The sequence below is a fragment of the Seriola dumerili genome, unplaced genomic scaffold (genome assembly GCF_002260705.1).
Source record: "Seriola dumerili isolate Sdu_G_001 unplaced genomic scaffold, Sdu_1.0 BDQW01000538.1, whole genome shotgun sequence".
Lineage (NCBI taxonomy): Eukaryota > Metazoa > Chordata > Actinopteri > Carangiformes > Carangidae > Seriola > Seriola dumerili.
In genome coordinates this window covers 275,377-289,863 of record NW_019174793.1, presented here as the reverse complement: position 1 = coordinate 289,863, position 14,487 = coordinate 275,377, and the positions used below count along the sequence as shown (strand labels likewise).

The 14,487-nt window shown below is 41.1% G+C and overlaps 1 protein-coding gene across 1 annotated transcript; it reads left to right on the top strand.

Moving 5' to 3' along the window:
• The first annotated feature begins 10,102 nt into the window (after positions 1-10,102).
• Positions 10,103-12,778, top strand: LOC111235859 (somatostatin receptor type 5-like). The gene is made up of 2 exons (XM_022764427.1): positions 10,103-10,885; positions 12,065-12,778. Exons 1-2 carry the CDS (start codon positions 10,103-10,105, stop codon positions 12,776-12,778), a joined length of 1,497 nt encoding a protein of 498 aa, XP_022620148.1.
• The last annotated feature ends 1,709 nt before the right edge of the window (positions 12,779-14,487 follow it).

Genomic DNA, 14,487 nt, shown 5'->3' with positions numbered 1-14,487 from the left:
ATCACTTGCATTTGTATGGACCGCATGTGAGTTGCACACTGTGTGGGAAGACTTAATTGTAGCTAATATTGTGTGTAGAATCATAGTGAACATACATACATATAACATAAACACATAGTTTACCCTCTTCAAAATCCTCTTTATGCTCTCTATGGGAGCTGCAAAGTCTTTGTCTTTGTTTAATCCGTCACTCAGGGAACAATGACTCATTTGAAGGTGCGTGTATGTGAGCGCACCTGTATGTTTCTCTTTGTGTGAATGCTTTGTGATTATACGTACGAGCGGAAAAAGGTTTAACACGTTCATGAAAGTCCCGCGAGCGCGTTTGCGTGTCCGTGCGTTTCAATATGGATGACAAGCTTGTGGGAGTATTGATCACGCTCAGGCTAATCTGCGAGCTGTTGTCGGTCTTTGTAATGAAACGTGTGGGGGCAGCATTGTGGCGGGGCTGTAGACTCGGTCCAACCCTGTAAATCTGTTGATTGAACCGGAGGAAGTATAGACTCCCTTTGGGGAATAAAACTGAGGGATTGCCAATTAGCTGATGTGTATCGGTGTATCTCTCTTCCACTCACACTTTCTTGTTCTCGAGTGGATCCGTTCGGGATTCCTGTCGATCATCTGTCAGATAAACAACCGCAGCTTTCACATAATTAGTTCACTGTCTTCCTGCGAGGAGCATCACTGTGTGTACCAGTGTATGTGGTGTTAAAGTACTGTGCGATGGAGCTTTTGGCATTGTTGCTTTTTCACTTTGAGTAATTAATAATAAATTATATTATATGTTAGTAGGTTTTTTTTAATTTATTTTTTTCATCTCCACCAAGGGAGGTTATATTTTCACCTGTGTCTATTGGTTTGTTTGTTTTTCAGCAGGATTACAAAAAAAAAAAATACTGAACCGATTTGCACCGAACATGGTGGATGGAAGTGGCACGGGCCAGTGACGAACCCATTACATCTTGGTGTGGTTCTGATCTGGTTAAAGGGGGTGCAGCCAGGAATTGTTTTTTATCACCTTCCTTAACATTGTGAGACATTGTCGTCAATTTCTCAGGAAATAATATTTAGATCTTCATGTAAAATCAATCTGACATATTTATGACGTCTACGAGTTTGTACAACTTTGGTGCCGACCCACATAAAATCCAGTTCTGGTGGAAGAAAATGTTTGGCCGTGGCTGAGATATGCACTCTACTGAGTGCCAGTCCAGCTGCTAATGCATTTATTTGTAGGTAGTATTTTACTGTTGTAGCCTGTCGTGATGGAACTAATTTCAAGAATTTTATTTACTGTTGCGTACTATAATCTATATTAATGCATCATATTTGATATGATCACTTCTTGTTTTGTTGTGTGAAATCCTCAGTTGTATTAGAATCAAAAGTACAATATTTCCCTCTGAGGTATTATATTGTTCATGCGGTGCTACATTTACCTGTACAAAACAGGCGCCACTTTCTAATGAGTCACCCCTTAAAAGGGTTCACAAGTTGTCACTACTAATAACACACTTATAGGTCATATAAAGTCACCATAAGAAGATATTTTGTGCTTTGAGGTTGTGAAGTGTTGAGTCTGCAGCAAAGTCTGCAGTTGTCTGTGATAGTAAGTGATTAAGGAAACAGTCTATCGAGTCTGCAGTTGTATAGATTAATAGGTTGTTAGATTAATTTTGGTCCAGATGCTTTGCAGCTCTCTTCCAGAAGAAACAGTCCAGTGACGGGATTAAATATCTGGAGGCTGGAGGAGCATAAACACCAGACACTACCTGGCAACATAAAAGATTTTCATATTAATGACTTATAACTGATGTTTCAGAACAGAGTCAATTTCTGTGGTTGAAAACGGTCTTCGTATTAATTTCCTCTTACATTCAGGCCCGATAAAAGCAATATCTTTCTCAGTGTGCAAGCAGAAATGTTACGAACAGACACCGGCAATATTTGAGCGCCATACGATGCAGGAGCGCGTTACAGGCTCCGGTGCACACGTCGTTCTGGGAACAGGGGTGCAGTTATGCGTAGAGATGGTGGTTTTATGTCCTGTGGCGTCAGATGCGGTAGATCAGGTGTTATCAGTGTGTAAAACATGTGAAGCAAGGGTGGAGAGATCTCTATGAAAGTCCCCCAGGCTCAGTACTAATGACAGATCGGTGAAATTCACAACGAGGGGTCTCAAATGCATTTAATTGCTACAAACTGTTTGTTAAAATGCCATGCGAATATGTTATACACTGTCAGAAAAGGTCACCAAATGGGAACAACTTTAACTTCGAAACCAGACACAGTGTAAAACAAACAATGGAAATGCCCTGAAATGCACTTACTGAAGATAATAGTAATGCTTGGCCATTTCAACAATTAGCATGAATTAATTTCACTGACTAAATATTTACCAGACAGGCATTTGTTTTAATGGTGACCTTGTGGTCTCTCCATCACATCAGCAGGGTGTTTGTACTGAGCTGCGGCTTCGAACAACTACGAGGCAATTACACATGCATCAATAGAGTTTCCAGTGAGGAGGAAGCATCCCTTCACCCCCCAGTATCCAACCATGTAATCATGTAGCGGCCTCTCATACTGACTGCATTCAGAAAATTCAGCTGCTGAAATTCATTCAAAGGCCGCGTGGCTGTTTGTTAAAGATGTATTTGTATGTGTTTGCCATCTCTGGATACGTGGTCCTCCATCTGCGTGAGAGGTTAATCGCTGTCAGAAGTGTGGCCTGTTAAAGCTCGACTGATGCATGGGTGCTCAGCACAGAAAATAGTGCCTGCAAATGTGTCGTCTCTGTAAAACTGCAGCTGTAGCGGCGTGGAAACTGATGTTAAAGGAGCACTCCACTAAAAAACAAGTACTCAACCGCTGCGTGCTTGAAAGGAGGCTCTGAAAAGCTTGTAACTTGCTCCTTCATTGAGGACAGCAGCTGACGCTTGGATTCACAGCAGGTACAATGAATTCCAATAGAAACCCAGAGTCTCCGGTGCCGACCCTGTTTGTTCTGGTCCAAACACTCGTCACTTCGCCCATGAATCTGTCAGTACAATCCCCAAAATGGAGCTTTGTTCTGAGTTACGATGACTGACAATGAGCATGTTATGCAAGCAGTGTATTCAGGAATGTTGTGGACAAACGAAGAGTGTAAGATAATGAACTTAGCAATCAATGGAGAAGTGGATTATACTGCAGGAGTGGCAGCCATGGCGCCCAGTGTCATCAATACGCCAAGTACTCTGTGAGCACTTGCACACATTTGCAGTTTATTTTGCCAAGAGACAAAGGTGTTGAGTGACAACGCACAGATAAAGGTTCAGTGTCACTTTATTAAATATTTAACCCAAACAAATAGGAACTAACGTGTATTTTGCTCCAACTAATTCAAACACAACCCTGCTTTGTTTCCTTCGAGCAGAGTTCCGTCACATTTAGCCGTGAAACGCAAAATCACACGGCTGTTAAATGTCTGAGAGGAGGAGTGTGATTGAGCTCTCCTTCTGCACATACTGACGTTTCTTAAATAAAAACTCACAGTATAAACAATTCAACCGGGAGAGAATGAAGGATGCGTCTTGGCTCCAGCAAGTGATAGGACATTAGTGGAGAGCAATGACAATTAAATGATTAAATGCTGATAATGGTCTAATATTCAACAACTAATATTCAATCGGTATTTTTGTTTTCCCATGTTCATACACAGCTCATCATATTTTGCACAATACTTGGACTTCCACGAGTGATATGGACAGTTGTGGTGTTTCAGACAAATTTTTAAAGCTGACTTGCTGTACAGTGGTGTTATAATAACAGACACTGCAAACTGCTATGCGCACTGCTACCTCTTCACCCCTTCCTCCCATGGATCTGACTTGACAACGCTGAGATGGATGGACCGGAAACAACACAGAGACTGCACCAGTTTTCATCTGCCTTGTATCACTTTTTTTTTTTTTTATATACAGAAGAAATATTGGATCTTTTAAAATTAGGGGTAGAAACATAAACATCTTTGGAGCATGTTGGCGCTTGCACGGAGCAAGATGTTTCACATTTTCACTGTTGCTCTCAAAATGTTTGTCGGAGATTGATTTGACAAACTAAAGGAAATTCATTGCCAAGAGTTAGACACATACTGTATTGTTACTTCACTCTCTTACAGCCTGATGATCACTAGTGTTAACAATCACAATAAGTAGCAAGAAATGGACTAACATGCCTCTCTCTGCCTCTCTGCCATCTCTTTATATTGTTTGTGTGGAGGCACAATGTGAGAGATGATCTTGAAAGTAAACGTGTCCTTGTGTCATGTGTGACTCTATTTTCTCGTCCTCAGGTGTTTGCGCTGTTCACAAAAACTGTCATTGACTGGTGTGAGATAGACATTAAATGTCACCTCAAAAGCACGAGTTTAGAGTTTCTCCTAGAATTATTCCACTGTTACAAGCCATCAAAACACTCTGGAAATCGATTCCGCAGTTAAAACCTGAATTAATTGCCTGCCGCAACGGCATGGCTGGTATTGCTTTAACTGTGCGAGTGAGTGTGTGTGTAGGTGTGTGTCATCGAGGCAAAATGTTGTCCTGAAGTTACCTACTGTAGCGGGAACTAACACAGAGGTGGCGTTAAGCACTTTGGCAGGTTTTTATGTGTCTGTTTGTTTGTGGACAGATTTCGTCAACGCATTAGTGTAAGATACAGTCACGAAACTTTACAGGTGTGTAGTTGAGATCAAAATTAATGGGTGTGGTCTTTGGGTGGGCATGATTAATCAATGATCTAAAATTAATCAAATAAATAAAATTAAAATTATTGTTAAGAATTTTGTCAATTACGTGGAATCTGATCGATCTAATGGTGTGTATCAACGAGGTTATGTTTTGTGTAGTGTGTCTTGAAGCAATGCAATGAAGTTCACTACGTGGCAGCAACCAGTCGGGGCGCAATTTTAATTTTCAACAGAGAGAAATGAAAACTCAGCTGCCAGCACACGGGCTGCCGTAGGCATCGCAGATTAAACATGAAGAGAGCAAGGCGAAGCTTGGTGTGGGAACACTTTGAGCTAAAAATATTTTCTTCTTGGAATAAAGATTTCATTAAGGAAAAAGACACTTTCTTTAGTATTTTCTGCCATAGGCATTTTTTAATATAAAAAATTAATGAGTCGATAATTGATCGTTGAACAACCTCTAAATACCACGTTGACACCACCTTGTTGTGGCGAAGTGTGTTAGCAAAAAGTTGCCAATTTCCATGTGCTCGACTCGGAGCAACACTAACATATATTTGGAGTCATGATTATGTCAACGTGACGAATTAAAGTCCAATATTCATTCTCCTTTTACCACTGTTTTGGTCTCCACCAGCTCCTGAGGAAAGCATCGGGCTCGTTGGCAGCTAAACGTGCCACAGCTAATCTTTACCTTTGTCTGTTTGCCATGTGGTGCTGGGCAGGTACTGTACAGTTGTTTTCACTAAAAACAGCTGGCTGTTGCAGCTGGAAATGAGGATAAGAGTGGTGAAAGTGAACCAGAACAGTAAAGGTTTAGGTTGCTAAAACAATTTGCTAAAAGTTGCTAAAACACTGCGTAGGTTAGAGGGGGACGTCATTTGACCGATTGTTATTAAAGCAAAAATGTTGAGTAGTGCAGCTTTAAGGTTATATAATCTTGTTCAGCGGGATCACAGAGTTCTGGAGAAAATCTTGTCATAATACTTGGAATAACAAGACCTTTGTAATGTCGAGGCATCAATTAGATTGGATATTAGCTTAAAACGTTCCCTCCCACACCTTCAGAAATGGCACCTGCTCTGTTCAAGTACAAACTGTTCCCTGTAGTGTTGTTTCACTGAAGAATAATAACTCCCACTCTGTCTGCTCCCCGTTTTAATCAACCTTTGAGCTTTATTTTCTCTGTATGAGCGTGATAAGAGAGGTCTGGCTATGCAAGATTCACTAAAAGTAGTTATCACACAATGTTTTTGTATTAGCTCTGTGGATCAGAGGAGGAAGTCATTGGATGTGAATGTTCGCTTTGGAGTGGCTTTCATGTTGAAATCATGATTTTAATCTAGTCTGGGAGTTAATGCCCCAATTTAGCTTTTGACTCTGGCAAATATGCTGGGACTGAATTTTAATGAGCATAAACAGTAACAGGAAAAAAAATACGAACCTGTATTATCTGCACTCAGCAGATGCACAGAGGGAAAAGGAGTTTCCATACACACATGCACACCACGCGCACACACACACACACACACACACACACACACACACACACATACACACACCTGTCCACTGACACACAATACACAGTATATTTCATTGTTGCCTTTGTATCTGAATGTAAAGAGCACCCGGGGATCTTCAAGCAGCATTCATTTGGACTCTCTTGTTTATCTCTTTGACTTGCTCCATACAGAGCCTTTTGGGACCTTGTTGTGATCATCCATCACCATAGCAACATATCTCAGGAAGTTCCTCTTAGACCTGGGCACAGAACAGCGGACAAAGGAGGTGATGCCTTCTGGAAAGAAGGATTGTCTGTCTGCTCTTATTGTGTGTGTCAGAGATTAGGATGGTCGGCTGTTGGGAGGGTGAAATCAGGAGCATCTAGGGAAGTGCGTGATAATGCGAGCTGCCCGATATGTAAGGGAGGTCTTGTCTTGAGTAGGACATTCAGTGATTATATATTACTTTTAAGTACTATATTTGGTCAAAAAAATCATCTTAGTGTGCCTATAGTCTTTTATGATTTAGAAGAAGATGATAAATGTGTACTGTATGTTCGTGTATTAATTTCCCTCCTCCTGGGTTATACCAGCTGGTCCAGGCATTCAGGTCTTTTGGTGATAAACCTGTATCTCTCTCCTCCAGGCAGGCATTGTTACGATTTATGATCAGCTAAAACAAGTGGCCTGCTTTGCATTCGTATATTTATCTTGTGCAGTTTCTATATTTTCCTTTTCTTACCCATATTTACTCTGTTATAAATGAGGTTTTAATTGGAGATTCTTTATCATCACTGCAGGACTCTGTGTGAGCAGGTGGTGTTTTAATTTATAGTTTTAAATTTAACTTATTTTCTATCAATTTGGTTGTAAAACAAGAATATATCTACCTATAATTTAAATATGGGCACTACCAAATATGTAGTTTTCATATGTAGTTGGGGATTGGGTTATTTTAAGGCTCAGGAAATGCATCAAGTGTCTTAAAATGACTGTAGATTTACCAATTCTATTAAAGGTCCCATATTGTATGAAATGAGATTTCCATGTCTTTTTTAATTATAAAGCAGGTCTAAGTTCAGCCATCTAACCGTGCAGGATTTAGTTTCACTGAGTGTTTTACCTGAAATCTGCTATATTTTTATTCGATCACTCAAGAAACAGTCAGCCAATCTCTTCTGAGAGTTCTCTTTGTCACAGCTGTCAGGGTTTGGGGGGTAAGGCTGGACCCAAAATGCAGCCAACACTTGGGAGACGGTGCAAAAGGTTTATTTGACAAAACCAAGAACCTTACACACAACACTGGTGAAGCACAGGGAAACACAGGGGAAGAACAGGGAAACACAGGAACTTAAAACAGGAGACAGGAACAGGCAACATGAACAGACCGAGGACAAAGCAGACATGAACAGACTGAGAACAACCACACATGAACAGCTTTGCGACCAACCAAACGTGAACCGACGAGGACAAACCCAGAAATCAACAGAGAGACCACAGACGAACCGACCCAGACAAAGGGCAGCACAAAGACTATATAGACAAGGGAGGCAAGGGTGATTGCACACAGGTGAAACACATTAGGGCGGGGCAGACAATCACCACACAGAAACAGGACCAAGACAGGAAGCAAAAACCCTGAGACACACAAGGAAACCAATTACAAAATAAAACAGGAAGTGAGAAAAGTCCAAACAAAACTAACAAAAAGTGTCTGCCATAGCAAACCATGACACTTTTAACCACAACTATATCTTCTCATGGATCAACACTTCATATAAAACCCTGGAAAAATGTAAAATATGTGAGCTCTTTGATTTTATGGCTCCAGAAAATACAATAGACAAAATTACAAAATGACCTTACATAACAAAAACTGTCATGTGCATATTTGCTGGATTATGTAAGTGTGTGAACTCACATATTTTGAAGTATGAAGTGGCTCAGGTCATCTCACAGCTGCACAGCATATACCAACCAAGTACCAACCAAGGCCATTTAGATTTTGTAATTGAGGCCCTGACCTCTAGTTATTGGCTGTTACATTCGACCTGGAAATAAAAAATACAGAAGCTACAGGAGAAAGATTCATGTGTACCAAATATTTCAACAGTTTGAACAAAGGTGACTTTCTTATTAGAGCTTTAGCTTGAAATGAAGCCAACGTAATCAAATAGCAACTTGTTTTGTCTTCTTCTCTTTGTTTTTTAACCATTTGTGATTGTTCTTACAAAATATAAAAACAAGAAAAAAGCCTCTCCAAACACACTAATTGCTTAATTGAACAAGCTGTATAGTATTTCCCTTTATTTGCTAATGTTGATATCCTTACTTTATCCCTCACGATTTCCCCCTGTATCCTGCAGCACTGTAAATTATTGTTGCTTCCTTTTTCCCCTTCTCTTCCCGGCATCCTCACATCCTCATTAATGCTGTTAAGCCAAGGTTGTGAAGGACATGCCTCCGTTATTTTTTTCTCCATAGGTCAGTGTGTATTGTTCCTAACACAGCACCAATTATTAGCCATCGCTGTGAGGGATGAAGGTGTGCCTTTGTGCGACCCGGTGGTAATTAAGAAGCCAGTATGGCTTCATAAACAGGTCTCGTACTAATAGAACTAAATGCGTTATGTTTCTGTTCTGCTGCAGGCTTGTTTTTGTTGTGATGGAAGGAGGGTTGTTAAGTTGATTAGTAGTTTAGTATTCTACAAGCCACTGGGCTGAGATTGGACCAAACTTTTGAAAATTTTGACCGTCCACATCATCAATATGTCTCTAGGTGGCTGCATTTTAATTTCCCAGTCTTTTCTCCTTTTCTGTTCAACAATGGTATCTATCCCTTTAATTTTTTTAAGTTTTACATTGTATTTATTTTTTCATGTCATTTAAAGGAATACTTTAATAGATTCAGTTGCTAAGAGTAAGAAAAGGAGATTGATACCGCTTTAATGTCTATATGGAGCTGGAGCAAGGAGGCAGTTAGCCTAGCTTAGCATAAAGACTGGAAGCAAGGGGAACCAGCTAGCCTGGCTTTCTCAAAGGTTTACCAATTGACAAATTATATATTATTTGTTTTATCTGTTCACAAACTGAAAATGTAAAAATGATGACTTGGGATTTTAGGAGAGGGGCCCTCATCCAAGAGTTGACAGAAGTGACACAGGGAGAGAAAAGAGAAATATGCAGCAAAGGTCCCTCGCCATATCTGATCCGGAAACAATGCGGTTCGTGGTTGGTGCCTTAAACCCATATTGACCACCAGGCTGTGTCCCACCCAGCACTTCTGTGCAATGTCTCTGCTACTTGCCTACAACCTCAAAACAAAAGAAATCACTGCTCCCATCCAAGAAAGAGTCAAGCACACAACCTGCATTTACACATTGGTGTTTTACAGAGTCAACACAAGATATAACATGTTAATTTGTGAACATTAGAGATGCTATCAGTCAGATTCTGTTACTGTTGGACACCGTCACGGTAGCTGTTTACCTTTTTCCAGTCTTTACGATAAGCTAAGCTAAGCTAAGCTAAGAAATATTAAGCTAACAGACTGTTGGCTAAAAATATTGAATGCACAGATATTGGAGGTGTATGTCTTCATCTAACTCTTGACAACAAAGTGATTGCTTTCAGTCTTTGTGCTAAGCTAAGCTAAGATAAGCTAATTACCTCTTACCTCCAACCCCATAAAGCAGACAAGTGTAATACCCAAAATTTCAAACTACAGCTCTAATTTAATGTAAAGCACATTAGATTGCCTTTGTTTTTGAAATGTGCCACATTAACTAACTTGGCTTTGCGTTTCAGGGTTGCTTACCTGTCACTGATGGGATCTTACCGACTTCTGTTGCCTCAAATCCCTTAACGCCTCCATGGAGATCATCCAGGCCACGCAGCTTTCCTTGCTGCCTCAGGAAGCCCCTACAGCCACCTGGAGCAACAGCTCTGCGCCGCCTTACTCCCATTTCCTGCTGCTCTCCACTCCCTCTGAACCGGTTCTCAGCTTCACACCAACCGATGGCTCTTTCCTCTTTAGCACCTGTCTGAACTGCACCAAACCTGAACCTGGATCGCTCCCTGGTTTGGCTGGAATCTTCATTCCTCTTATCTATGGGATAGTGTGTGTCGTTGGCCTGGTGGGAAACACTCTGGTCATCCATGTTATTGTCAACTACACCAAGAATGAATCAGTCACCAACATCTACATCCTTAACTTAGCCATTGCAGACGAGCTCTTCATGCTGGGTCTGCCCTTCTTGGCGGCGCAGAACGCTCTGCTCTCCTGGCCCTTCGGCTCTCTAATGTGCCGCGTGGTCATGACGGTGGACGCCATCAACCAGTTTACCAGCATCTTCTGCCTGACGGTGATGTCAGTGGACCGCTACCTGGCCGTGGTGCACCCCATCCGCTCCTCTTGGTGGCGGCGTCCCCATGTGGCTAAGGCCATCAGTACCACAGTTTGGGCAGGGTCCTTCGTGGTGGTGCTGCCGGTGGTGGTATTTGCCGATGTGCTGAAGGACGATGGGAACTGCAGCATCGTGTGGCCTGAGCCAGCAGAAGTGTGGAAGACATCTTTCATCGTGTACACGTGCACTGTTGGGTTCTTCTGCCCGCTGCTGGTCATCTGCTTGTGCTACCTGCTGATAGTCATCAAGGTAAAACATTTACAGTAACACAGATGTTTAGATTTGTTTACACAGAGTTGAGAAGTGGGAGGAGACGCTTATAATTATGACAGGAGCAAAGGGAAAAGTGCGGTGACGCATAGTATAAAGAGCACCGAAGTCAGCGTTAGGAAGCAGTTGAGGTGGATGGATGTGTCAACAAACAACGAGGAGAGCGATGTTCGATTCCCACGTGAAACCATGAGTTCATACTGTAACCATGACAACAAAGATCATCTCATGTTGAGGAAGTAGATATTTCAAACCCAAATCATGATCTTTTCCTAAACCTAACCAAGCCATGACCGTTATTATAGTAACCAAGGCAACAAAGGTAGGTACGCCACTGTCTATTTATATGTTTATATGTGCACAGGCTCATGCCTTTAAATTTTTCTTTTTCTTCAAAGAATCAGATAATTTCCAATACAGATGTTTATCATTTGTACTGATGTTTCAACCAGGACAGTTTCGCATCGAACCACGCTGGAGAAGGGCTCCAACTGTGAGCCACCAACCAAACATGGTCAAAAATAAATTAAAGAGCTCCACGTACTTTGCAATTCTACTGTATAACATTATTTTTCTGCCACAGATATATTACCAAAAATATGTATTATGTAAGTATGCATGTAGAGAGAGAGCAGTGAAGCCCTTTAATGCAACAGCTTTCATCACAAACACATGGGTACATGCTAATATTCTTTATAATTGGACCGTTATCGTTTGGGATTACTAATGATGATGGAGGACACTTACACTGATGCAATATGTGCACAGAAAATGGAAACGCACACTGTGCCCGAGTCAGTATTGTTATGACTCTGTGGGAAAACATTAAGTATCCACCACAAGATCTAACGCAAGACTATTTATTTTATTACTTTAGAGCATAAAGTAGCATTGATGCTATCAGTAATAATGTGTTTCTCTTGTGCTGTTTACTTTAATATTTGAAAGATCAGTTCACATATTTTTTTTCCCTAACCCAACAAGCGATATGTAGTGTTTTGAGCTATGCACTGTTTAACTGTTTCAGTCAAAATGTTTCTGTATCTCATGTCATAAATCATATTACATCATATTGTATCTGATGTGATACAGCAGCATTAGCGGCAGTGAGTGTTTACACGAGACAGCTAAAAAGATCTTTTGTTTTTCTTTCAAAAGGTTCGAACCGTTGGAAAACGGGCACAGGCCACATCCTCTCGACGCAGGAAGTCAGAGCGTAAAATCACCAGGATGGTAGTTGTCGTGGTGGCCGTGTTTGTCCTCTGCTGGCTACCGTTCTACGCTCTGAACATCATCAACCTCCTGGTGGTGCTGCCGGGGGACTTCAGGGGGCTCTACTTTTTTGTTGTCGTGCTGTCATATGCGAACAGCTGCGCCAACCCCATACTGTACGGATTTCTGTCCGACAACTTCAAGAGAGGCTTCAGGAAGGCCCTGTGCCGCACTTCACGCAGGGTGAAGAGCAACGACAGGGCCGGCACTGAGGCACAGCGGCCCACAGAGGAGTGGGGCGGCATCGTGCTTCAAATGCAAAAAAGTGAAGGAGTCACCAAGGCGCATAGGGAAGACTGTGGTGAAAACGAAGACGAGGAGGAAATCAACGGAACAGAAGGGGCCGTACAGATGAGTGAAATACGCAAAATGTCAGAAAATGGAAACCACAGGGGAGTAACGGACGGCTCCAGGACACAGGCGGTGCAGAGGGGTAAGCCTGAGCCGGAGGACTCTGGTCAGAGTGCCAAGCAACTGACTGGAAAAGGCCCAGGCCTCGATCCTGCTGAGGCAGTGTCCTCTCTGCCCGGTCGAAACAGCAGGTCACAACCTGAAGAACTCCTGGACAAAAACTCTGTGCTTGAAATCAGCTATCTGTAACAGACGTGAACCCGTCTCCAGTGGATTTTGGCACAGCCCCGTTAAATCAATTCTCAGAGATGTGCGCATTGTTAACGATGAAAGTCTTTTTGCAATGGTGGGAGAATGTAAAAAAAAAAAAGAAAAAAGAAGAAGCAGACATGATGTTAACCGTGTTGGATTGAAACATGAAAGATGGGAAGTACGAGCGCAAATGTGTTAAATACTTTGCCTTGGAAAATAGCCAAAGTATTATGAAGCTCAGTGTGCCGTTATCTTTGCAAATAGTCTAAGACATGAAGAAACAGTGCTATCATCAAGACTGACACATTTTTTTCTTGACGGTTTTGTCTTAATTTCTCACTCCTGATCTTGAGAGTGAGATTATTGTACCAACTGTCATGGTAATTTAGACTGAGAAAAGCCCAGATTTTCTACCTAATCAGCCATCAGAGATTGATGTTGGTGGTCTGGCTTCAGCGACTCTTCTAAGTAAATGATCTACTACACGAAAGACCATCATTAATTTATTTATTGCTGTCATGCTGCAGAAAACTGCCATGTTTTTTTTTTCCTTTTTTTTAAGGATCAGGAACATCTTGCACTGAAATGGCTAATGCGCTGTATGAATCATGTCCCAATGGGAGACACTGCAACCCATGGTGAAATGACAAACGTCAGCTATGTTAACCTTTTACTTTTACTGCTTCGGCTTTTACTGCAGCCGGCACAGGTGAATTGTCGGCTACTGTTTACACAAACACATCTCTCAGTCTGTTGCTTAGCGTTTTTTTTTTTTGTGATTTCTTTTTCCCCCTTCAAGGTTAACTTGCTTTAGCTTGTTACACGAGATGTGCAATAGCAACACATAAAAAACACTCTCTAAATAGGTATAGAGGAGGTTTCAAGAACAGGTGCAATGATTCAACTATAAATGCAACACATTTGTTTTTGCAAGAGGCTGATTACGCAGCATGATTACTGCACAGGTGTGCCTTGGGCTGGTCACAATGAAATGTGCAGTTTTACATTCATTAGGTACTGAACTGTGTGACTTGAGCTACAGATATGCATTTTTTTTTGGGGGGGGGGTCTTTTGTGTGCTTCAAAAAAGTCTTAGATAGTAGATTTCAGCTAATGGAAAAAAATAAAACTGTTGCATTTATATTTTTGTTCAGTATAGCAGTATATATTTAAGTCTATTTTCTGCAAGACTGTTTAACGTCATTTTTTTCCTATCAAATCTAAAACATGGTAGTGGGAACTGCACACCTCCATGTAGGAAACATGTTTAAATATGTATATTTCAATCTTAAATCCTCTTAAATATTTAAATAGACCTTTAGATGAAGAGAATGAGACAGATTTAAACCTTGAGACACTAGAAAATCATTGCAAAGAGTTGGTCTTTTTTTTTGGATATTTCATAGATTCAATTCTTTTAAACATCCAAAATGATATAAAATATGAATCTGTGGCGAATAACGCAAACAACTTTTTTAACTTCTGTCACCTTTGAAACATTCCTGTCAAGTGTGGAAAGATATTTTCTTGAAAAACTTCTGCTTTGTGCTCATAGTTTAACACTTTCTTTACACTTTTCTTTACATTGCCTGCTGACACAGGCAATGTAAAGAAACTGGATTGGTCATGATGGTTGAAATAGTAGGGCTGTGTTTTGTAATGTGCTGTGAAGTCAGTATTTTATGTCTAATTAAATCCCAGATCGA

Bases quoted from the DNA above. Each gene is read 5' to 3' on its own strand.
- LOC111235859 (XM_022764427.1), top strand. From the start codon at position 10,103: ATGGAGATCATCCAGGCCACGCAGCTTTCCTTGCTGCCTCAGGAAGCC. The intron at 10,886-12,064 runs GTAAAACATTTA...TTCTTTCAAAAG, and splicing joins ACCTGCTGATAGTCATCAAG to GTTCGAACCGTTGGAAAACG.